Source organism: Acipenser ruthenus, chromosome 22 (genome assembly GCF_902713425.1).
Source record: "Acipenser ruthenus chromosome 22, fAciRut3.2 maternal haplotype, whole genome shotgun sequence".
NCBI classification, from domain to species: Eukaryota; Metazoa; Chordata; class Actinopteri; order Acipenseriformes; family Acipenseridae; genus Acipenser; species Acipenser ruthenus.
In genome coordinates this window covers 30,972,708-30,997,707 of record NC_081210.1, presented here as the reverse complement: position 1 = coordinate 30,997,707, position 25,000 = coordinate 30,972,708, and the positions used below count along the sequence as shown (strand labels likewise).

General features: G+C 42.0%; 1 protein-coding gene across 4 annotated transcripts in view; it reads left to right on the top strand.

Moving 5' to 3' along the window:
* Positions 1-25,000, top strand: part of LOC117973632 (delta-sarcoglycan-like) — a 101,624-nt gene that overhangs the window by 47,945 nt on the left and 28,679 nt on the right. For 2 of the 4 annotated variants that reach the window (XM_058996545.1, XM_058996546.1), the window contains exons 2-3: positions 9,286-9,465; positions 23,070-23,171. In XM_058996545.1, the coding sequence (XP_058852528.1) occupies positions 9,286-9,465; positions 23,070-23,171 (282 nt within the window). Of the gene's footprint in view, positions 1-1,859; positions 2,182-2,305; positions 2,410-9,285; positions 9,466-23,069; positions 23,172-25,000 lie in introns of those variants that run through there. The other 2 variants (XM_058996544.1, XM_058996543.1) reach the window with 2 other exon arrangements.

Genomic DNA, 25,000 nt, shown 5'->3' with positions numbered 1-25,000 from the left:
GATTATCTGTCAAAGCTAAAGCTTTCACTACTGATGATTTGGGGAACTTAAGTAGTCAGCAGCCATCCTGACCAATCAGACAGCTAACCGCGAGCACAGTGAAAAGAGCCAGGCAATCAGCCTAGGACTGAGGAGAGAGACACACAGATAACGGCAGGGCTAGATCACACCCCAGCCACTTAATTCAACTGCGTGTGTCCAGCCAGCTTCTACTGAGCCAGCTTATACTGCTCCCATTCCAATGACCATTCCCTTTCTCTCCAGCCGGCCCCCGCAGTTCACCAGGCCTTTTCCAATCACGCTGTTCTTCCTCCCACTGTTTCCACTGGTTTTACATTCAGCTCCGAGACCGCTCAGTCTAATGAGTCTGGTTCTGAGCAGAAAAGTCTCTCACTTGAGCTCCTCCGCCCCGATTTATGTGTCCTATAAACTTTTCATATCGCCCCGCCACAAGCACGTAAATGTAAAAATAGCGGCAGCCACCTTAGTGCAGATCATTCAAATTCCCAGTGTGTAGCAGGAGTTGATCTGTCTTCCACTGAAGCTATTGAAGATGCACACTCTCCCTCTGTATAAACTCCATCAGAGACGTTCACAACGCAAACCGCAACCACTGCTTCTAATTCAGGTGCAGCAAAAAGATGCTACCTGATCTCCAGCTAAATTCTGAAGCATGTAATACTGTGCTGGTATCACATTAACTCAGAATGCATTCACTTCGAAGCACCAATTTAAAGGACTGGAAGCTCTGTCCTTTTCTGTAAACCACACAGCAGTAAATCCTGAAATATAATTTAGCAAGCCTGAAGAGGTTTCTGTTTCCTGGTTGAGAGGCTGGTGTGATGAAGTGAAATGCCATGTGAGCTCCTTACCCCTTCTGTTCAGATGTTGCTTGTGGACCTCTGCCTAACCCCTGAAATGATTCCAGTTGGGTAGACTGGAGCCTGCAGCCTGACGGAAGCACAGAAACTGGACTCCCGTTTTGTTTTTCCTTTGACCCTGTTTATCAGGGAGCAGCAGTTATAATTAGTTCAGCTCCACCTCCGGTGTGGGCGGATGCATTTCTTGACGTGTTACTGGCATTGCTCAGACAGGCAGTCAGCAAAGGGATATAAATAAAACTGTTTCTCTCCACTCACTTGTGACTCCAGGACCTCTCTAAAATGTAGAGTTAATAAAATACAAAACGGGCCTGAAGTCTGGACAACAACCCCCTGAGATCTGATGAGCAGTGAAGTGAAATATCATTTCAACCAGGCCAGTGCTAAGCTTATGGTCACCTTATATGGCAGCTTGAGCCAATCCAGGAATTGAGAGATTCCAGCCTGCTAACCACATGCTGAATGAGAGAGAGAGAGAGAGAGAGAGAGAGAGAGAGAGAGAGAGGAGAGAGAGAGAGAGAGAGAGAGAGAGAGAGAGAGAGGGAGAGAGAGAGAGAGAGAGGAGAGAGAGAGAGAGAGAGAGAGAGAGAGAGGGAGAGAGAGGGATATTTCACTGTGTTGTTGTTGCAGGCAGACTTACTTACAGTAAGTGATTAATGTGTAAGTGTTTAATCTAGTGGGAACCTCAAAGTTTTTTGAAAAGCCAGCTTCATTAAGGAACCAGCTTCATTAATGAAATAGCTTCAAGAGGCACAATTAGGCAATGAGAAAATCATTTGCTTTCATTCACATGCCATGCCATTCTGCAAGGAACAATGATCTCCATTGTTCTTGACGCAGAAAAATGCAAGTTGGCAAAACAAAAAAAGAGAAGAGAGAAACGCGCTGTAACCAGCTTGTTGCCCACCCACTGTCTGTCACACAGAGACATGCTGTACATTAGTATGAGTCTGGAGTCAGAGGCAAGGTCTCCCTGTACAGAAATAACAGACCCTGTCTCTTTAACACCACACATGTGTTTTGGGTCTAAATTTGGAAGCTGACCAAAAGCTGTAATTCAGACCAGCAGAGCGGTGCAGCATACAGTTGCTGAGCTGCTTCGATTGAAACCAGGGGTAAAGAGACTGTGAAAAAGCATCCAGGAAATTCCTCAGGCCTGGGCAGGGACTTGGCTGAGAGCCCTGTTATTGGAAAATCTGACAAGGGTCTGCCTGCGCTCTGACAGGCTGGGTCTCATGCAGTTCCTGTAGAGAAACACTCATCCTGTCACACCCCGAGTTTGCATGTGCACTAAGAAGAGGTAAGGTTTGATTTTGGCATGATCTTTGCAGCTTCACTTTGTTTTGTTTTGTTTCTTTGAAGGATCTGTCCTTTGTTCCTTATGATAAGAGCAGTGGGTTTACTTCTATGTGTGTGTGTGTTATGTTGAAAGGAAAGCGAGGTCTTTAGCGTTGCCATGCCGTGTGGTGGACTCTCAAAGGAACTCAAGACTTCTGTGTTTGGGGAGGCAGACCCTGCCTGTGATAAAGTAAGAAGGCCTGTTTTAAAAGGGCTGTGTTGAATTAGTTCTATGTGAGTACGCTCACTGGATTCACATACATTTTTTACAAAGGACTGTACCTTGGTTTTAAATTAAACATTAAACAGCAAACTCATTTAAACAAAGTGAAAGAGTGTAAGAAAGTGCTGGGACTGTGAAACATGCTCCGCACAGCAGTCCGCTGCTTACTCACTAGAGAGACCATCTGCAAAATACAGACATAAATAAATAAGATGTGACTTGAGTTAATTATTCAAGGTTAACATGTCAACATCTGACGTAACAGCTGGAAAAACATCGAGTTGTCATTTAAACTGACAGAGTCACTTCTGAATGTAAACAAGTAGGGCATCACATTAATTCTGATGAAAGAACATTTTAGACATTTCGGGGGGTGGGGTGGGGGGTGTACACAAATTACTGTTAAATATTCAACTACAGAGTTAACTAAAAACCCTTGGTGCAATATTCATATGAATTTAATTGTTTGTAAACTGAACTAGAAAATGTTCCCGAGCATATTTTAATTGACACTGAGTACCCTTATAAACGTTTCCCACAGTGGAAGTGTAATAAAGCACAGTGAAAGCATAGTAAACCATGGTTAAGCACTGTAAGCCCAGAGAGGTATGTTAAAACATTTAAAAAGCCATGGTAAACCATGGTAAAGTATGGTAGTAAATGCATCCTATAACCATAGAAAAAACAGTAACATGACGTGCAGATTGAGCATGGTAAACTTTTAAAAGGTGGTTTGAAGATTTCATATCCCCCACATTGTTTCTCTTGTTACAGCAGCTATTGTTTCACTGCTGGCTTCTGCAAGCTGCCTAATAAATTCTTAATCTGACACTTTAAAAATAGACACTTCAGCGTGGCAGCGACACCCTCTCAAATCTACCTTTCCAAGTGTTTCACTAATCATTCATTAATAATATTTATAATGCTGCAAACAATTAACATGCAAATCCAGGGATGCATTAACTAGACAACAAACCTCACTGATGCCACGATCAGCGCAGAGCCGAATAATACTGTATCCTTCTAATTGCCTTTTTAAAATTCAGAATATATCTACAGAACTGGTCCAAAACACACAGCCTATTTGTCCAGTCCATTCGCTCAAATTCTGTAAGCGCTAGTTTAGAGCAGAAATGTTCCCATTCACACAAACTCGACACTCACGACTCCAGAGCAGAAAGTGCTTTCATCAACTCAGGGTGGAAATATATCTCTGTGGAGAGGAGACAGTGAAGCTGAAAGAAAAAGTACAGGGCTGAGCAATGTGCAGCAGTGGGAGTTTAACAGGGGAACTGCAAGCTCAGGGCTTTACCTGTCCATACAGCACCTGAATTATTATTGTTGACTATATGTGTATAGTGTACTGTATATGAGGTGTCAATTCACACTGAAGGGTTTTCAAGAATCAGTCGTCTTTTGAAATACAAGAACTGAAATGAATTTGTACCTCAGTGACTCAGACGAGAATTCAGATGCCTGACCTTACTTTTAGCTAAAGCTTTCTTGACAAAGCATACAGAAATGCTAAAGTAACCTCTAACCCAGCAGTGGGATTGTGTAGAAAATGCTTTCAAGCTGGCCATATGCTTTGAGCACAGCCTTCCTTTGAACAAGCAGATCACATTGTGGTGTGCACGTGGTTCAAGTCCATTGTCTAATGTTACATTTAAAAGGAGAATTGTTTTTTAATGCAGTTGAATTAATTTGCCTGATTCTTGCATTTGTACTCCATGTTGCATTTTGTTTAAATATTAATTTAAATAATTATGGAGGAGGGTGAGTAGCAAGCAAAACTGACCAAGCTGGAATAAAATCATTTTAGAGCTAAAAGAAAAAAAAACCTGATGAGCTGACAGTAATCTAACAGCACATTCGTGGTAATATGAGACCATGGAGATTGTACTGCCTGTGTTTGGATAAGGTCATTGTGACATGTTAGGCTATTCTGGATAGCATAGGGAACACATACAGTAGGGCAGGAATGTGGGATTGGGTATTCTGTCATGTCAACCTGTCAGAGCTGATGTGCTCAAGAATGCTCATCATATTCCAGGATGGGAGACTTGTCACTTACATGTGCACAGAGCATCAGCAACCAAAAGCATTACCGGCAATACAGTGAAGCATGCAGGGCCAATCGAGCTAAAGCCAAGAACCTTTTATACTTGTGATTAATGTGTAATCCCCAGATGACATCATGCAGGTATGTCACATGTCCAGCACGAGCCATCGTCATGTGGATACCTTCCAGGGGTGCTCAGTGCATTCTCTACAGGCTGTTGGAAAAGGTATATGTCCTTTAAGAATGGAACACCTCTTTTTTTAAATAAAGGTATAATCCTTTTCATATAAAACGCTTCTTAAAGATTGCTTACACATTATTCAGGGGCATTCCCAGTTCAGGACGTTTTGGTGTACTGGCGGATATTAACACAGACGCTCTTCATTTGGGTTTGAGAGGTTTGACAAACAGTACTGGGTTTGGAAATGATCTCTGGGTTATACGCTGCCTGCACTCGATGGTGTTTGTACTGGATATCAAACGAGGCGCCCAGGCGTAGGGGGTAATCACCACAACATCAGCAAACTAATTCAGGGAAGACATTGCCAAGACTGCATGTGATGGTCCATTAGCTCAAATTTAATAAACTCCCTCCCTGGTGTAGCTTGTATACAAAATGATTCAAAATAACAATAAATACTAAATGAAATGCAAAATCCTGATTCTGGCCAATGATGGCAATTCTGTTTTGTTGTACTGTATATATATATACTGTATCTTGCAATGTCAGGGACAGCATATTAATCTCAGTGATAAAAAGATGCAGCACAGAGGTTACAGCAGAAATACAAAGCGATTACATAAATACAGAGCCTGCTGTATAGCTCAGTGAAATGCAGCACTGTGGCTCACTAGGCTGCCAACTTTTTCTGAAGAAGTCGTAAAAAACACAAAAGTTGCAGAAAGACAGTGATAAAAAAAAAAAACCATTTGAGCCATCTGGACCTGCCTGCCTTCATCCTGAATTACATTCGGCTGAATCTCCTCGTGGCTCTCTATAAATAAAGACCTGCTGTAAGGGTCTTGTCATTTCTGAACCCCCCCTGTTGGGTCAGTAATGAGGTTTCTTACAAGTGTTATCTTTCTACAGTGGAGTGATGATGAAGCTCAGGGTGATTTCATATTTCATGCCACTATTCAAGTAAAGAAAAAGAACGTTTTCAGAAGTCTCTGCTCATTGAGTTTCTAATTTTGTAATAGAGCTGCCATTGCAACATGGCAATTTCTCAAGCAGCAACCTGTGTGCCATGGTCACAGATTAGAACATGCAAATATGTGAACATGCAAATATGTGTGGTAAGACACATTTGGACTGAAACGCAGTCCCTATACACCTTCTACAGCCCATTGTGCAGCATGACTGCTATCTGCCATCACAGCCTGTCCTGGGAGTGTGGACTGAAACGCAGTCACTATACACCTACAGCCCATTGTGCAGCGTGAACCACTGGTCTAAAGGGTTGATCTTCCTATGTTAGTTCAACGAATGATGATGGTTTATTCGATATTTGATACATTCCTCTGTTCCACACATTGGCTCTCAGCTCCAGACATTGCATTTCCTATTGTTATGTTTACACATTAAAGTCAATGACAGGACTCCAGCATAGCTAACTAATAATTAATTATTGCAAGCATATTAACCTTGACAGTATAAAATACAGAGGTTGCAGTAAAGTACACTGTAACAATAACATTGTGGCTGGCCAGACTCCAACACCTCTGTGGTCATAAAACCATAAGTCCCAGAATAGCAGAAGCATTACATATCTTAATGTTGCAGGGTCATCTTGCACTTTCTCATGTTATACTGCTAAGTGAGTATCAGGAGACAGAACAGCCTGTTTTATAGAAAGCGTATCAGGAACAATGCATTTCATTTAACAGCATTTTGTGGGTTTGAGTTCAAACTTACAAAAAAGTGCTTTTTAGCCGAGTGTGATGCAGTTTCTAAACATCCACAGAGGGAGATACAATAGAAAGATGTGGCAGCGTTTGTACTGCAGTGTGTGAAATCAGACCACATTGTATTACTGCAGCTTTGCCTGGAATGCAATGAAGAATGGTTAGCTGATTGGTTCCTGTCTTTGACTGGCATGGAATACACTGCATTCATGGACGCTTGGCTTCATCTCATTTTATAAAAGCAATACAGATTGGATTGTCTTTAACTGTGGACCCTTGAGAGCGTGTCCCATTGTAGTCACAGTGTCACTGTCTTATCTTCTCAGCTGGCTTTGAATCACAACACAATGAAACATCCTGGACGAGATTCGCTAAGATTTTTGAATCTGATTTGTCAGTAGATCAGATTTTCAGAAAGAAAGAAACACCCAATAAAGTTCTGAAACACATGAAGAAACAAACACAGACTTGTGAGGAGCTTGGGGATTGGTATTTTTCTATTCATGTTTCTTTTTTTGGTTGTTTTCTTTTCATGATAAAATGTTACGAAATACAGAAAAGAGCTTTGGCAATGCTGACCATTCATTATTATTAATAATTCTGTGTACCTCCAGGTGCATTACTGATGTGCTTTTCTCTGTAAAACCCCTTCATCTCCACTCCAGCCACAATAAGTGCTCACCCAAGCTTGCATTTTCTCATCTACAATTCCATTTGTAATTGAAACGAAAAAACAACATGGTTCATTTCTGTGATTGGGTTTTCAGCTTTCATTATTCACTTAGAAGGTATTTTAAACTGTTTAGATTGGATAACTCTAACACAAAATAAAGTGCTGGATGACTGGATGTAATGTATCGTTTATCAGAAAGGTTTTATAAAAACAAAACGGTAGCAATGTACATTGTGTCTCTAATTACTATGCATTTACATAGCAGTTACTAAGAACATACATGTCTGCTTACACAGAAGTACAGTTTTATTAGGCATAGTTACAATGTACTTCATGTGGAAATCGTTTTTCACGATATAACCCCAACTCCCCGAATCCTAACCCTTTTGTGATACAGTTGTGTGCTTAGATATATCATGCAAAAGATGTAGCTGATTAATGATGATGAAATCCCTGCATTGCACAGGACCAGACACAATGAAAAGTATCTGAAGAAGCCATGCCTCTACATACCGTGGGCGTCATTCAACTTTGCATTTTGCATTGCCAGTCTAATATAAAAAGCCTGTAGAAGGCACTGAAGAGCACGTACAGTAAGGTTAGTGCTTGTTTGCAGTGTCATAATACTGTAAACTCTGCTAGTGGCAGGGATGCATCCATCATGGTGAGCGTTGTAAAGCCCTGGTTCAGACTGCAGACCTTATGCAAAGCAGAACTGTGTTAATAGAGATGCAAGAGCAATTATAAATGAGGCACAGTGTTACCACCTAATACTTAGGAAAGACATTAACAAGTACAAACATGCATGCTGCTTCCCATCTGTAATTACAACTGGGCTATTATCAAATCTCCAGTGACACTGGAGTAGAAGAATGGTGCTGTATTCTAAGATACCTGCCTCTGTTCTGATTAAGGAACCCCAAAATGCTTTCAACGCATTAAATTGAGCAACATTTTGTGCTTCAAAACATAATTCCTATTTGACCTTCAGACCGTGTGGCCCATTGTGCTCAAGAGAACAGATCAATGGAGTGTTTGTATCAGCTGATGAATCGCACTTCTTGTATTTGACCCCCTAACCAGGTATTGATTGATAAGTGATCAACTCCCATCACCGTGCTCATTATAAAAAGACACTCCCCCCCCCCCACCGTATTACTTTAAAAGCACAACGTCATGCTTACATTGGAAGGTCTTGAGTCAGATCGAACGAATGCAAGTTCAAAACACTCTCTGCCAAGTAAACCTGCGGCAGGTTTCTGTGTGTGAAGTCTGCACAGCAAAAGGGGATAGCTTGGCATTGTACAAGATCAGTGGCTTTCTTTCCTGAGCAAGGGCAAGGCGGATACGTTGCATACATGCCATGCTTGCTGCTGATCAGAAATAAAAAGCGGTCAGTATTGACGAGAGAACAGCTGCAGAGCACCGGTACTTTCCTTCAGATGGCATTGTGGGATGGCAGGGTCTCAGTACTATAGACCGCCCTGCTTCAGGGATGAACCTTGCTTGGATTCTTGGATAAATATGAGGAAGATGTATTCCCTTTGCCAGTTAATTCAAAGTGTTTGCTCTGAAGAACCCTTTTTTTCTAGAGCGTTCCAATAAGACCTGACAGTTGTAAAAGCACGTTCCCAATGAAGTATTTTCGCAGTTATGGAGATCCCCGGTGTCGTGGCATTTAGCTTTGAATGTCTTTAAGGATCTACTACAAGTTGTCCAAATGTATTGTCACTGCCAGTAGCGTGGCTGCACTGTATGATGCCACGTATTGCAGTGTAAAAGGTCACAGAGAAAGGGACGTGCTGAGGCAGGTGATTAACTCCAAGGATGCCAACACCAGATTGAGAAAATGACAAAATCTGACAAAACGGTGCATCTTAAATGCACATGACTAAATGCTAAATGACAGCTAGTGGCAAATTGACCTATACACCAAGCTAGCACAGCATGGTTTTTATAGTGCTGTACACAGCATGAAAACACTATTTGGGGAGAGGGGAGAGGGGAGATTAAGAAAAAGCAATCTGGGTACCAACAGTGTAGCAATGGAAAAGTAATGTTCATGCCAATGTTCATGGTTCAGTTTAAACTATGAAACTGTAGCAAAGCACAGTACAGAACAGTAGAGTGCTGTTTCACCATTCAGAAATGAAGAGAACAACAAAACCCTCATACTAAATTCCTCTCCCTTTGTCTCTTGCAGATGACCCAGGAACAGTGCGCTCATAGAAACAATGTCTCTCAAGAACCACACGTGTACAAAGTGGGGATCTACGGCTGGCGAAAGCGCTGCCTGTACCTCTTTGTTCTGCTCCTCATGGTTTTAATCCTGGTCAACCTCGCTTTGACAATCTGGATCCTCAAAGTCATGAACTTCACGATCGTAAGTACCGCCAGGCTCGTGCCAACGGGGCTGTTTGAGAAACTGTGTGAGCGACAGAAGGGCTCTGCAGGGGTTCCCACAATGCCTTGCTTTAGAGCATGCTTTGGAAATGCCAGCGAAGCATTGCCAGCACATCAAGGAGCTGTTTTAATTGTGTTGCGCAGCAGTGGCTGGTTTTGTTAGCAGCTGATCCTGTTGTGTCACAGCAGGAGTAAACAGACGCTTAGCTCTCTCTGTATATTTCTGATGCTTTTTCTTGTTTTTTTTTGTAACGGCAAAGTACAAAAAGGAAGTGGCTATAATTCCAAGCATATGTTGCTGTTTTTTACATATGGAACAGATAGCTTTGAGACTCAGTGCAGAAGGATTACATTGGATTAGTGTGGTTTATAATGACCCTTTTCTCTATGAATACCCAGGTGCGTCTGTCATATTTAAGTCAATGATACTCAATTAAGGAGTGTGTCTTAATGAGTAAAACAAATGTGTCTAATGTGTAAAGAAACAAAGTACTACTTCAGATTACAGGGCATACACAGTGTAATTACACTGTTATAACACGTGATTGAAGAGTACTCACCATGTAATTACACTGTTATAACATATGCTTACACAGTAAATCACTGTGGAACTACATTATTAAAACATGTGTTTTCAGCACAAAGACTGTGTAATTACATGATCATAACGCATATATACTGCATTACTGTGTAATTACATTGTTATAACATGTATATACAGAGTAGACAATGTGTAATTACATTATTGTAAACTGCATTTACAGATTAAATACTATGTAATTACGTGCTTGTGAACAACAATGTATTACATGATGTAATTGCATGGGAACAGCATGACACAGGCCATGCCCAGGTCATTACAAGCTCAGTTAGAGCAGGGACAGTGGTATGTTACATGATAATGCTTGCCCCTTGAAGTGATACAAAGAATGCTGTCTCTGTTCTGACTCAATTGTGTACTTACATATATCATGCAAAAAGATTTACACATTAAGTACACTGTAACTGTGCATCATAACATGGTAATTATGTGTAAGTACACATGTATTTATAAAGTAACTACTATGTAAATACACAGTAATTAGGAAAAAAGGAAGTAAGCAGTCTTTACTTCATTTGAACTTCCTTGCAAGTGGATCAGCTACAGCACACCTCCACCATCTTCTGAAACGTTCCAGGGACGGGTATGCTGTGACTAAACCCAGCCTTGGTTTTGATTACACTGTGTAGCCCGGGGTATGATACTGCATGCCAGGTTTTATCTTGTAAACCTGCCTTCCAGTTGAAATATAATAGAGGAGGATACGGTCTCTGAGACAGAAAGCTCCACTCAGGACAGTCCTGCTGATCACAGCATCGTCACACAGACCCATAATAATGAACAGTAATAGTGAGCAGAAAGTGACTAGGGGACTCTAGTATACCCACAAGGCGTAGTATACAGCAGTGTTGTAATACGTGCAGGTCCTTACTTTGTTCTGCTAGCTGCATCGCACCCCCTGTAGATGTTATTTTCCCTGTGCCTTATCCAGCTGGCTCATCTGGTATTGTTAGCCAGTGGCTCTCCATCAATTTGTACACTACTAATGTTACTAATCGTATTTTTTTTTTTTTAAACAGGCTCTTTACAGAATTATTACCGATTTCATGTAACCCCTGGAGAACAACAAATAATAATAATCATGAAACAGGGTCATTCACCTCCACCTAATTCAGCCTTTACATGGTTCTGACCTTTCAGGTCTGAGTGTATGGGAAAGGTCAGTTTTCATGCACGTTAGGGCAACACTGCTTTTCTTGTGCGCCTCAGTTTCGGTGCTGCATGACTGAAGCTCTCTTCTAACCCAGAGCTCCCAGGGGTTTCAAGCCTCCATGCAGACTGAGCTCCATCAGGGCTTAAAGGTTAATCTGGGGCGTCCCAGGAAGCAAAGCCAGGGCTGACAGTTTAGCAGAATGGTGCGCTGGCTTTGAGAAGCAGATCGCTGAGCGAAGGGGACTGGGCTATGGTGTGGACAGACAGCATAGTTTAGAGGCAGATCTCTGAGTGCAGGGGACTGGGCTATGGTGTGGACAGACAGCATAGTTTAGAGGCAGATCTCTGAGTGCAGGGGACTGGGCTATGGTGTGGACAGACAGCATAGTTTAGAGGCAGATCTCTGAGTGCAGGGGACTGGGCTATGGCGTGGACAGGCTGCATAGTTTAGAGGCAGAGCTGTTCCACTGTCTGTCCAGACTCTCACTTTCACCCTCTATCAAGCACTCTGCTGTTTCAGCTGGCACTGTCATTCTAAACAGCTTCAGTCGTTTGCTCGCTCTGGGCTGAAACTGCTCAGCTACTGGTTGTTTTTATGAGGGGGAGTTGGACAGTATTAAAATCGTTTATATGTTAGCTACTGTCACATTAAAATAGCTTCCTCTGATTAGACACCCAATCCTGCAGGATTTCAAGGGCACAGAATGCCAGGCGACCTTTATCAGCAGCAAAAACCCCACCATGCAGCACAATCTACAAGCCCCGGTAATATTCACAGCATCTGACACTCCGAGATGTCCATGCACTGCAGTGATTATGAGCAGTGTCTGAACGGATATACATAATCCTTACAACAAATATCATTGCAGCTTGGAGATAAGCAAGGTTCACGGGACAAGTAACCTTGAAAACCCCTGTGGGACTGAACATCGAATAAAAAGACGTTACATCATAGCTACTGTATCAAACATATCTACTGTATCCAGGATCCGTTCACCCAGACTCCCGTGAGACTGCTGTTTAATATTTCCCTGTGTGCGACTGCTGTTTAATATTTCCAGTGCCTGACCATCAGTAGTAGTATTAGCAGTAGTCTCAGTAGAAGAAGCAGAGGTTCATTTGTAAGCACAAAGGTACCCGATCTTACAATGAAGGAAGCGGGAGAGCGTTTGTGTTTCTAGAGGTAATGCCCACACCTTGATTTGCAGCAGCTCCCGCACATGCTTCAAGTTAGCACCTGCTTGTGTTTTTTTTGGAGCGCCGTGGCTTGGGTTGTAAAAGCACTAGTAATGCTGCATCCTAAGGTATGTAGTTACAGACCGGTACACGTTCGTCAATCGCTTCATGGTACGGGAAGCCCTTTTTGAATACATTGTATTTAGATATCGAGTTCTTTTTGTCAACTCTTTTGTTTTTGTTTCATACGGCTCATCATGTGCAAACTGTAGAGTTGTCGCCTGTCAGATGAAAAGGTAGCGGATCTGGGATGGGGGGGGGGGGGGGATGCAGCACAACTCAAGTATTTAGAGAACGCTCTTTATTGCTCTGCTGCAGGTGTGACAAAGCCCACGATGTAGCATTCGCTACAAAACCTTTTCAGTCATGGATCTTTATTAGATCAGCTGCTTTTCATCTTGCAATTATCTTCATTTAATCAGAGTCTGCTCTTACAAAAAATAAAAGCAAATCAAATCAAATGAAGAGCTGCTTAACTGAGACCTACACCCTCAAAAGTGATTACTTGTAATTGAAGACCTGCAATATCTCAATGATCCCCTCCTACAATCACAACAAAGAATAAAACAGCAGTACCTTTGGGCTGTTTGATATAAATACAGTCAGATATGCAATTAGAAGAGCCTTGTTCAGGTTCTCTTAATGGGGGCTAGTTAACCACGGATACCAGCTGCACAAACACCAAGTGCATATCCATTCTAATGGAGATGAGTTTACCTGCCTTTGAAATGCCGTATTTCAGTCTGGCTTCATCTCCCTAAACATTCAGTACAATGGCTTTCTCTGAGCTCAGCATTCGTTCAGCCAGCTCAGAATTCTCTTTGAAAACAGAGATCCTGTGATCCAGGGTAGACACAGGATTTACCTGGACTGAAGAGGGACTATCAATATAGTCTAGAGGGGACCATGAATCCTGCTGCTGTCTCACATGACTTCATGACTTTGTAACAGCAAAACTGAAAAACATTTACAAATAAAAAAGTTGTGCTATGTGCTTTTCCAAACTCTTGGAAGGTCTTACTTGTTTGGGGTGGGGGATGAGATGTCAGGAAAGAGAAACACCATGAACTGGTGGAGCAGGGCAGCTGGGTGTCTTTATGTGAATGATGCATGGTCACTTTAATTTTAATAGAAATGTTCTATATCCACTTATAGGTACAACAGCCAAGCTGCACTGCTAATAGCATGAACTGCAGACAGTTCATGCTATTAGTAGACATTTCCTGTAAAGTATATATCAAATCCATTAGCCATAAGCTAATGCTTTTCTCTTGTTACGAATGTGCAGCCATTCATTTAAAACGTAGCCTGTATTTTCAATTACACTAATAAACTGAGTTTTGAAGCTATACATTTGGGTCTTATATAGTGTGTGCATTTATATGTTATATTTTCAAGGTTGTATTTTCTCAAGTTCTATAGCAGCAACATATGCAGTGAGGGGGAAGCGTGTTATATCACTTGCAGTTTTAACAAGAACTTTAAAAGAGGGACTTTATTTTAATAAAGCACATGACACGTCCACAGAGCAAACAACACAAACAAGTGGAATGATAATGTTAACCCTGTCAATGGCAAGACCCGAACAAGATGTTATGACATGACATTTCTCTACAAAAAGCAAAATGCCATTTTGGCATTTTCAACACTTCTGCCCAGCACTGTCGGAATATGTGTTCGAAAAGGGCAGAATCATAACGAACCTTGCTCAGTCAATTGGAACAAATTGGTCTACATATTAGCAGTAAGAGCTTTTTAAGGTAGCGAGGCTGCTAGAAATCAAAGGGTTTGACAGAGGGAGGGATGGGGAGAGAGAGAGAGGAGGGAGAGAGAGATTGATACAGAACATTCCATCATACTGCAGAATTTTAAAAAAAGAAGTGGAGGGGAGGGGGATCCAGAAAGAGACAATATTTCACCTAAATGTTATTCTAGGGAAATGCAATTAAAAAAGGAAGCACACCTGTCTCCACTGCTTTGTTATTGTAAACTCCCAGAATGATGTTTCTTCTTACTAATGACAACTCATAGCAACTCATCCAGCAAGCACAAAATGTTCTGGAGGAATCTCACCGCTGCCTCAGCCTCTATAGACGTGAGTTTCTGCTGCTATACTTGTATGCTCTCGACTGTCAAAGCTGTCAAAACTGCATTCCCTATCCAGGCACATGAACAACCTCCGTCTTTTATTAGATTCTGAGCCTGCTCCTGAACATCTCTCTCTTTATAATGCAGTACAACTTGTCATGTGTTTTTTGGTTCCTGGTCTTGAGAAATCATGTGACACTGTGACCTTTCAACTCTGTTGGCTCCACCTGCTTCTATTCTATCCCACGTAGCATGGTTGAAAGGTCACAATATCACGTGGTTTCTCTAAGGATGCTTTCCTGCAGTATGCTGTGCTGTACTGTTCCTGCAGTATGCTGTGCTGTGCTGTTCCTGCAGTATGCTGTGCTGTGCTGTGCTGTTCCTGCAGTACGTTGTGCTGTGCTGTTCCTGCAGTACGCTGTGCTGTGCTGTGCTGTTCTGTGCTGTTCCTGCAGTATGCTGTGCTGTGCTGTGCTGTTCCTGCAGTACGTTGTGCTGTGCTGTTCCTGCAGTACGCTGTGCTGTGCTGTGCTGTTCCTGCAGTACGCTGTGCTGTGCTGTTCCTGCAGTATGCTGTGCTGTGCTGTGCTGTTCTGTGCTGTTCCTGCAGTACGCTGTGCTGTGCTGTGCTGTTCCTGCAGTATGCTGTGCTGTGCTGTGCTGTGCTGTTCCTGCAGTACGCTGTGCTGTGCTGTGCTGTTCCTGCAGTACACTGTGCTGTGCTGTTCCTGCAGTACGCTGTGCTGTGCTGTACTGTTCCTGCAGTATGCTGTGCTGTGCTGTTCCTGCAGTACGCTGTGCTGTGCTGTGCTGTTCCTGCAGTATGCTGTGCTGTGCTGTACTGTTCCTGCAGTATGTTGTTCTGTTCCTACAGTACGCTGTGCTGTGCTGTGCTGTTCCTGCAGTATACTGTGCTGTGCTGTTCCTGCAATATGCTGTGCTGTGCTGTCCTGTGCTGTACCTGCAGTACACTGTGCTGTGCTGTGCTGTACCTGCAGTACACTGTGCTGTGCAGTATGCTGTGCTGTTCCTGCAGTACACTGTGCTGTGCTGTCCTGTGCTGTACCTGCAGTACACTGTGCTGTGCTGTGCTGTTCCTGCAGTATTCTGTGCTGTGCTGTGCTGTGCTGTTCCTGTAGTACGCTGTGCTGTGCTATTCCTTTTCTTTTGCTTGTCAGGTCTCACACATACAAATCTGCAATACACAATACTAGAATAAGACGAATACAAAACCAGACACAGCAATTCAATGAGGAGTCTTCTTCAGTCCTCTGTCATGTTAGAACGATGTGGCTGCATCCTGACAGCCACATCGATCCCGCAGTGCCTATAAATAATATATGTACCAGAAGGCAATTTTAATGAAGTTCCTACTTTGGCCTCTACGGAAGCATTTAGCTGCCATGTAGAGCAAAAAAAAAAAGCATGCTTTCTGTTTTCATGAGGTCATTATTACGTTATAACCAGGGCTTCTGATTGCGATTTTTAAAAGATAATTATGCAAATTATTTCCGGAAGCAAACACAATTCATCAGGCTTCAGAACATCACACAGACTAATACACTACTAATATGTCATTGTAGTCGTAATCCTAACTTGTTGCATCCTAGTTCATATTGTATTTTAGTAGAATTTTTTATTTTGCACTTTTACTGTGAACTACACTGTATTTAAATATGAAGCTTGCATTGTAACCCTGTACTGTCCTGTAACAGTAAGTCGCCTTGGATGAAGGTGTCTGCCAAATAAATAAATAAACAAATGAATGTGCAATATCTCACTTGCACAAGTACATTCACAAATCAGGAGAGACTGTCAAGCATGGCTGATGCAGTAATCAAATCCCATTGCATTTTGGATTGGCCCTGAACCATAAGGAAAAGTTGGAATGTTTGGATGGAATTGTGATGCAGTAGAACACTTGGGTGACAGCAGCGATCTGATGCTCTACATGCACGCTGGACAGGTGCATGGATGCAGATGAAGGCTTCTGAAATGCATTCGAGTAGAATGTGTTGTCAGTCAGAATGACATTAGACAGCTGCTTGATAATATTAACTCCCAAGGGGTTCAATTTAGACGTAGAAATCGATTGAGACGCATAACTCAGATTTTCTATGGCATCTTGAGTCCTATGATAAACTGAAACCCTATGGAATCTGCATTAATGGTGCAATTGATGGATATTCTAGATACATCATGTGGTTAGAAGCAAACACAACTAACAGTGATCCGGTAGCAAGTTATTTTATGGAGGCTGTGAAATCAAGAATGGGACGTCCCAATTGAGTATGTGGAGATTTGGGGCTGACAAAATACTAGCACTGGTTCTGTTTCTGTTTCTACAAGATAATTACTATGTTACGGCTTAATCAGCAGAGATCTGATTCCGTTGTATTGTTACATGTGCTGTTCTTATTTGTTCTCTACATGGCAGCTCTACGCATGGTTTCTGCTGAATTTATTTTGTGCATGTACCTGCACAGCATGGGGGATGGGAGGGGGGGGGTCTAGTTAGAGAAAGATGGCAAGCATGAAGTAACCGCTAACAAACTTCTAATCTCCCCCAACGGGCCCTTCAGCTCTGCAGTAATTGTTATCACATTTCCTGCCTCCCCTTGAGATTGCATCTACCTTTAGAATTGGGAAAACAGAATCACTCCACTGCCTTTTTATAGCAAATTATACCACTGGGAGTCAAACTTCTTCCCAATATATATTTACATTCTGCTATCTGGTACATAGTGTGGTAACACTTTACATGAAGTGCCTCTAATTACCGTGTATTTACACTTATTAAATACATGTGTGCTTACACACAATCGCAATGTCATTATACACAGTGTCAATCTGTTTGCATGATATAAACCTAACCCTAATCCTTTTCTGATACAATTGTGTACTTAGTTACAATGTTACGGTTCAGATTTATGAATGACTCTTAGTTAACTTAGCACCATACCCAAGCATCTGAACTCTTGTAAGGCAGATTGCCGCTCGTGGAATTCCCAGACGATTCTTTTGGAATCTTTGTAGAATAGCATCTGTTCTCCTGGATATGCTGTTTATGCCAATACCTCGATACACGTGAGAATGGGACTTTCACTGTTATGAGGGGTTTGCTAATGCATGAAACATAGTCATTATATAAGGGAGGTAACAGAATAGAGGGAGTTAGAGAGATTGAAAATAAAATAAATGGAAAAACTAACGTGGTAAAGAAAAGGTGGGGCTGGTGGTGAAAAGCCATCTGTGAAAGATCTTTGATGTAGTGTTGCTGTGTTGTTAATTAACACTGGACCATATCGAGCAATATGCTTGCTGTGGCTGTACTGGGTACACTTCTGAATACAGTTACAGCGCACTTGAGTTACACTTTTTTTGTCCTTGTTGCAATATTTAATGGTTGTACAGTAATCTGACGCGTATCCTCCCGTCACACATCCACCCTAACCGTTTATCCTCCATGATCAATGTGAGTTCATTACTGAACAGAGAATCTGAGTTCAGAGATTGCAGATCCTACCAGAGTTTTCGTTCACTGTGTTGTATGTGCTCCATGCACTGCCATTGCTGGTAGTGTCACGTGAGCTGTTCAGTGTGTTGATATGTAAATAAATCCTGTTCGCCTGCGGGGGGCGTATCAACGTCAGCCTCCGTCTCGCTCTCCTGCCTGTCACTCAGCAGCGAATGCACGCACCCACACGGCAGACGGCTACTCTGTCACAAGCATTAACACCCTGTATCTTTCTAAACAAGGGATTTAGAGAAGCTCCCTAATAAAAGCTGACTCTCAAAACAATAATTGTGTGAATATAGTAATTGTTACATCTGTGTATAATGGTATTTAAAACAGGATTCATTTATTCTCTTTTTTACATATCCGCCTGTACTCTGGTCCCACCGCAGTCGGGTATGTGACGGGTTACTGTATTTATTACTGCAAAATGAATACATAAATACTTGCTAATGATCTGCTTCAAAGTCATCCTGTGCTGTTCTGCAAGTCATTCTCAGCAGGCTGTGGTGCTTATGTTTGATGAGGTTAGAGCAGGAATAGACCCCTGTCAGTTCACAGGTACAGTACAGTGTTGATGATGTGCTGTTACCTGCGGCTGGCACTGGTGAATATAGTGGCGTCCAATTTACTGTTGGAATACAGTAGATCTGGCACCCTAAAATAATGTTTGCTATGTATGATGTCACTGCATAATATTTGCATATGTACAATATTGGATGCGCATATATTTCATTACCCGACCATCTCAAACCGCTGAGAACCACTTGATTTTCAAATCTCTTTCTTGTGCAAATGCTACTATGAAACACATGCACTTTCCTAAATGGAAAACACAACGTGCCTTTGATGCTCATCATTGATTTAGTCCTGTGATGTGCCATTCTCCTTCATAGTTAAGGATTTCATTAACTCGCAGTACACAACACTAGTCTAGTGCATGTCCTGCCTGTTACTGCTACTGCATTGTTAAAACATTGTTACTCAAAAGTGCCAGTAAGGGTAATACTAACTGCATACAAACATAACACTAACGCTGCGGTGGTACTGTGGTGGGACAGACTCCTGTTGAAATTTGCTAGTTTGGAATATAATATTACTCTGAGACCGTTCATTTGTCATCCTTTCCAAAATTAGTTCCATCGCCTACAATATGCAGAGATTGTGCACCGGAAATATTAATGAAGCAGACAGAGATACCATGACGTGTCATGCAGTAATTTAAAGGTCTCTTATAATGTCTTAGCTACCTGTTTCATAACACTACATTGGCATAGCCTGCTAGTGTGGTGCTGTTAATAACGCCCTTTATAACACATGTATAGCTAGATTATTAACAGTGTATAAACCTGAATCAAAAGTGTTGTCAGCAACCGCACAACTAAGTGGGAAATAATACCAGCTTGCATTGACTTCGATGTGTCCTGCTTTACACAAGCAAGCACCCAGTGCCAGCACCCTGAGCATATCTATTCAGCCCCTTTAAACCTGGACAAGCCTAGACGGGAGATTAGAAATGAATGTTGCGATACACGTACTCATCTTGAATTAATGCTACCTGTTCTAAGAGCTCTCTTCTGTTGATGTTGATATCTACACATATATATGCCAGTACCAAACCTCTATGCATGTGAGGTGGCTGCCTCACAGTGGTAATTAGCAACAGGGATCGCAATGTTAAACAATGATAATAACCCGATTTGGATCAATTACAAGCCCAGGGAAACAAATGGACTGATGCAAGCTGATGGATTGGCCCACCTATTCACAAATCAATCACTGTCAAATGCAGTTAACCCAGGCCTCTGATTGGCTGTTTGCTGTTGCCCATGTTAATGTTTTGCTAATTAGAAGTCTATAAACGCTGACAGTGATTGGTAGCCAAAGTGCACCAATGAGCAGTAATGAAGCTCTTCCTATATTTGGATTGGCAGAGATGAAGAGAGGCTGCACTGTGAGTTTTTCATGCTAATTGAATAGGAAGAGGTGCAGCTTTTTACTAGAAGGCATGCTGCATTCATTAGCTGGACAAGAACTGGCACTTTCTCCATCTTTGAAGATTTCAATCAGATTTAAAGAGATGAATCAGCCATTAGCATTTCATTTCCATTCCATCTCAAAGTGCAGATGAAATCAGCGTTGTATTACAAAAGGAATATGAAAAGGGATGCTGCATATAAAGACAGTGCAGCCCGATGGAGGAGTACAAATATACAGGCCATCCACACGCAGTAGGACAGAGAGCTTGTTATCTAGGAACTGGACTGTAGACCTGTAACATGGTAAGCACACGCAGCCACATGTTATCACATGTATGATACCACACCCCTGAAGCATGGCATCTGCTCTCTCTTCTGTGTTAATACAGCAGTTTAACCCTGTAGAGCGCTGGTGCTGTATTAGAATGATCTTGTGAAGGGTGGAACACTCCTCACATACGGCTGGGACTTGCTAGTTACTTAGTAAATACATGCAAGTACACAATTGTATCAGAAAAGGGTTAGGGTTAGGGTTATATCATGCAAAAGGATTGGCACATTAAGTACATTGGAACTATACATAACCATGCTGATTCATTCAAGATGGCTTTGAAACTGCCACTACATTAGCTGATCAGGAGTCAGCACAGACGCTATTTCTAAGCAATATCTTTAATAACTAAAGCCGGGGCTTTAGACAATACAAATGCAAGACTTTTTGTTACGACTGCAGGTCCAGCCAACTTTAACATTTTCTGTTTCGAACGTTAACCGCAAGTAGCCTCATTATTCTCTGTGTGTTAATAAAGCAGGGGGTTTGGATGATTCATTTAAAATGCAGAATTTAATTAAAGCAGACATGACATAAAGCAATGCATTAGATACAATTACATTTTGTGCATTTTATTTTTTTAAAGAAAGTCACACTAGCCTTGAGCAGCAGCAGCAGCTGTAGCAATGTGTCCTGTCTGGAATAGACAGGTTAGCATGCACTGTTTCAATACAGAAGACCAGCAGCAACGTTTTATTATCATCACAAGTGGCATTTCCTTTCATTTCTATTAAATACAAAACATTCCCAAAGTGCTTCCATGGGAGGTAATACACAAGCAGACTCTACAGACACACCTGCATATTGAATCTGGAAGGGCCAGAGTCTCCGTAGGGCTGAATGTTAGCCTCCATTCCGTACACCTGAGGGTTTGATGAAATAAGCTTTGGTAACACTTTGCATGAAGAGTCTCTAATTCCTGTGTATTTACAGAGCAGTTTCTTAGTAAATACATGTGTGCTTACACATCATTACAATGTTATCATGCATAGTCACCCTAAACCTAACCCTATCCCTAACTCTTTTCTGATACAATTGTGTACTTACATATATCATGCAAAAAGATTCACACATGAAGTGCATTGTAACTATGCATCATAACATTGTAATGATGTGTAAGCACACATGTATTTACTAAGTAACTGCTCTGTAAATACACAGGAATTAGAGACACTGCATGTAAAGTGTTAGCGAGTTCTGTTTGGCATTCTGTGAAGCATTAGACCGTGTGCACAATCTGTGTGTACTGAAAGTAAGCTTGAGGAAGCACTGACTGTATTGAAGGGAACAGGAAGAAACTGAAAACTAATGGAGGTGTAATCCCCAAGATGGGAACTCACTTCAGTGAGAGAGCAACGCCACCATCAATCTGGGATTCCCACAAGTCAAATAGATCTTCATTTTGGATGAGTAGAAATAAATACTCTCTTCAGAACATACAATACATTCCATTTATCTTGAGCTCTGAGTTGTAGACTGTGTGGCAAGTCTTGTAGCTGCTTGAGGGGAGTGTTTGGTATGAGGCTATCACATTGATGGACCCAGCTTCTCTGATGAAAAAAGATCACTAAATACAGTTAAGAAGAAGAAAAGAAACAAACAGAAAATAACATAAAAGCGTCATCTTATATAATCTCCCTTGAAAAGCTTTTTTAAACTTCAAAAGGTCAGTGGGAATGTACACCAATGGACTGAAATTACTTTGGCACTACATTCAAGTCAAAGGACTGACAGTCAGAATCAATGAATAATTTTTATTATTATTATTATTTATTTCTTAGCAGACGCCCTTATCCAGGGCGACTTACAATTGTTACAAGGTATCACATTATACAGATATCACATTATTTTTACATACAATTACCCATTTATACAGTTGGGTTTTTACTGGAGCAATCTAGGTAAAGTACCTTGCTCAAGGGTACAACAGCAGTGTCCCCCACTGGGGATTGAACCCACAACCCTCCGGTCAAGAGTCCAGAGCCCTAACCACTACTCCACACTGCTGCCTTTTAACATGTGAATGTTTTGAAATGCATTTTGTGTATATATATATATATCTACTTTCCTTTGCTGGCATGCTCTGCTGCAGATTCTTCGTCGTATTGTAATGCAGAGTTTAGAGGAATTCCCCGATGCAGCATGGCAGGTGGAGGTCATGTGTCATACTGTAAGTGTTTGTCCCAGGGGTCACAGAGCTTCATCTCCATGTGTTAATGCTCACACCTTGGATTTTATACACTGAAGTGGAAGCCCCACTCATGACTGCAGCTCACATTACTGTATATGAAAGCAAAACTCTCCACTGGGGTTTTATCCATTTAAACGTTTTTGTTGCTACTTTTGTTTTTTTTTTCATTTTTTCGGAAACTTTACATGCAGTGTCTCTAATTACTATGTATTTACAGGGTAGTTACTTAGTAAATACATGTGTGCTTACTCACAATTACAATGTTATTATGCAGAGTTATAATGCACTTAATGTCTTTGTGCATAATATTTTGTAACTATAAATGTAACCCTTTCCCTTACCCTTTTGTGAAGTGTGTACTTACATATATCACACAAAGAGATTTAGACATGAAGTACATTGTAACTGTCTTATATAACCCTGCAAGCATGGTCTGATCCCATTGTTAATGAGCATGAGAATAATAACTTCGCCTCCCTCTTGTTTCAGGATGGTATGGGTCACCTGCGTATCACTGAAAAGGGGCTGAAACTAGAAGGGGATTCGGAATTCCTAAAACCTCTTTATGCCAAAGAAATCCAATCCAGACCAGTAAGTACAAAGCATGAGCTTGACAGTAATAACAGCACACATTTAGAGCCTGTCTCACTGAGATTAAAACAATGCATGAGGAACACAACTGAAGAGAAGCCAGTGCTGTGTGATGTACCATGAAGCCAGTGTTGTGTGATGTACCATGAAGCCAGTGCTGTGTGATGTACCATGAAGCCAGTGCTGTGTGATGTATCATGAAGCCAGTGCTGTGTGATGTACCATGAAGCCAGTGCTGTGTGATGTATCATGAAGCCAGTGCTGTGTGATGTACCATGAAGCCAGTGCTGTGTGATGTATCATGAAGCCAGTGCTGTGTGATGTACCATGAAGCCAGTGCTGTGTGATGTACCATGAAGCCAGTGCTGTGTGATGTATCATGAAGCCAGTGCTGTGTGATGTATCATGAAGCCAGTGCTGTGTGATGTATCATGAAGCCAGTGCTGTGTGATGTACCATGAAGCCAGTGCTGTGTGATGTATCATGAAGCCAGTGCTGTGTGATGTACCATGAAGCCAGTGCTGTGTGATGTATCATGAAGCCAGTGCTGTGTGATGTACCATGAAGCCAGTGCTGTGTGATGTACCATGAAGCCAGTGCTGTGTGATGTACCATGAAGCCAGTGCTGTGTGATGTACCATGAAGCCAGTGCTGTGTGATGTATCATGAAGCCAGTGCTGTGTGATGTATCATGAAGCCAGTGCTGTGTGATGTACCATGAAGCCAGTGCTGTGTGATGTACCATGAAGCCAGTGCTGTGTGATGTATCATGAAGCCAGTGCTGTGTGATGTATCATGAAGCCAGTGCTGTGTGATGTACCATGAAGCCAGTGCTGTGTGATGTACCATGAAGCCAGTGCTGTGTGATGTACCATGAAGCCAGTGCTGTGTGATGTATCATGAAGCCAGTGCTGTGTGATGTACCATGAAGCCAGTGCTGTGTGATGTACCATGAAGCCAGTGCTGTGTGATGTACCATGAAGCCAGTGCTGTGTGATGTATCATGAAGCCAGTGCTGTGTGATGTACCATGAAGCCAGTGCTGTGTGATGTATCATGAAGCCAGTGCTGTGTGATGTACCATGAAGCCAGTGCTGTGTGATGTATCATGAAGCCAGTGCTGTGTGATGTATCATGAAACCAGTGCTGTGTGATGTATCATGAAGCCAGTGCTGTGTGATGTACCATGAAGCCAGTGCTGTGTGATGTATCATGAAGCCAGTGCTGTGTGATGTATCATGAAGCCAGTGCTGTGTGATGTACCATGAAGCCAGTGCTGTGTGATGTACCATGAAGCCAGTGCTGTGTGATGTATCATGAAGCCAGTGCTGTGTGATGTATCATGAAGCCAGTGCTGTGTGATGTATCATGAAGCCAGTGCTGTGTGATGTATCATGAAGCCAGTGCTGTGTGATGTATCATGAAGCCAGTGCTGTGTGATGTATCATGAAGCCAGTGCTGTGTGATGTATCATGAAGCCAGTGCTGTGTGATGTACCATGAAGCCAGTGCTGTGTGATGTACCATGAAGCCAGTGCTGTGTGATGTATCATGAAGCCAGTGCTGTGTGATGTATCATGAAGCCAGTGCTGTGTGATGTATCATGAAGCCAGTGCTGTGTGATGTATCATGAAGCCAGTGCTGTGTGATGTATCATGAAGCCAGTGCTGTGTGATGTACCATGAAGCCAGTGCTGTGTGATGTATCATGAAGCCAGTGCTGTGTGATGTACCATGAAGCCAGTGCTGTGTGATGTATCATGAAGCCAGTGCTGTGTGATGTATCATGAAGCCAGTGCTGTGTGATGTATCATGAAGCCAGTGCTGTGTGA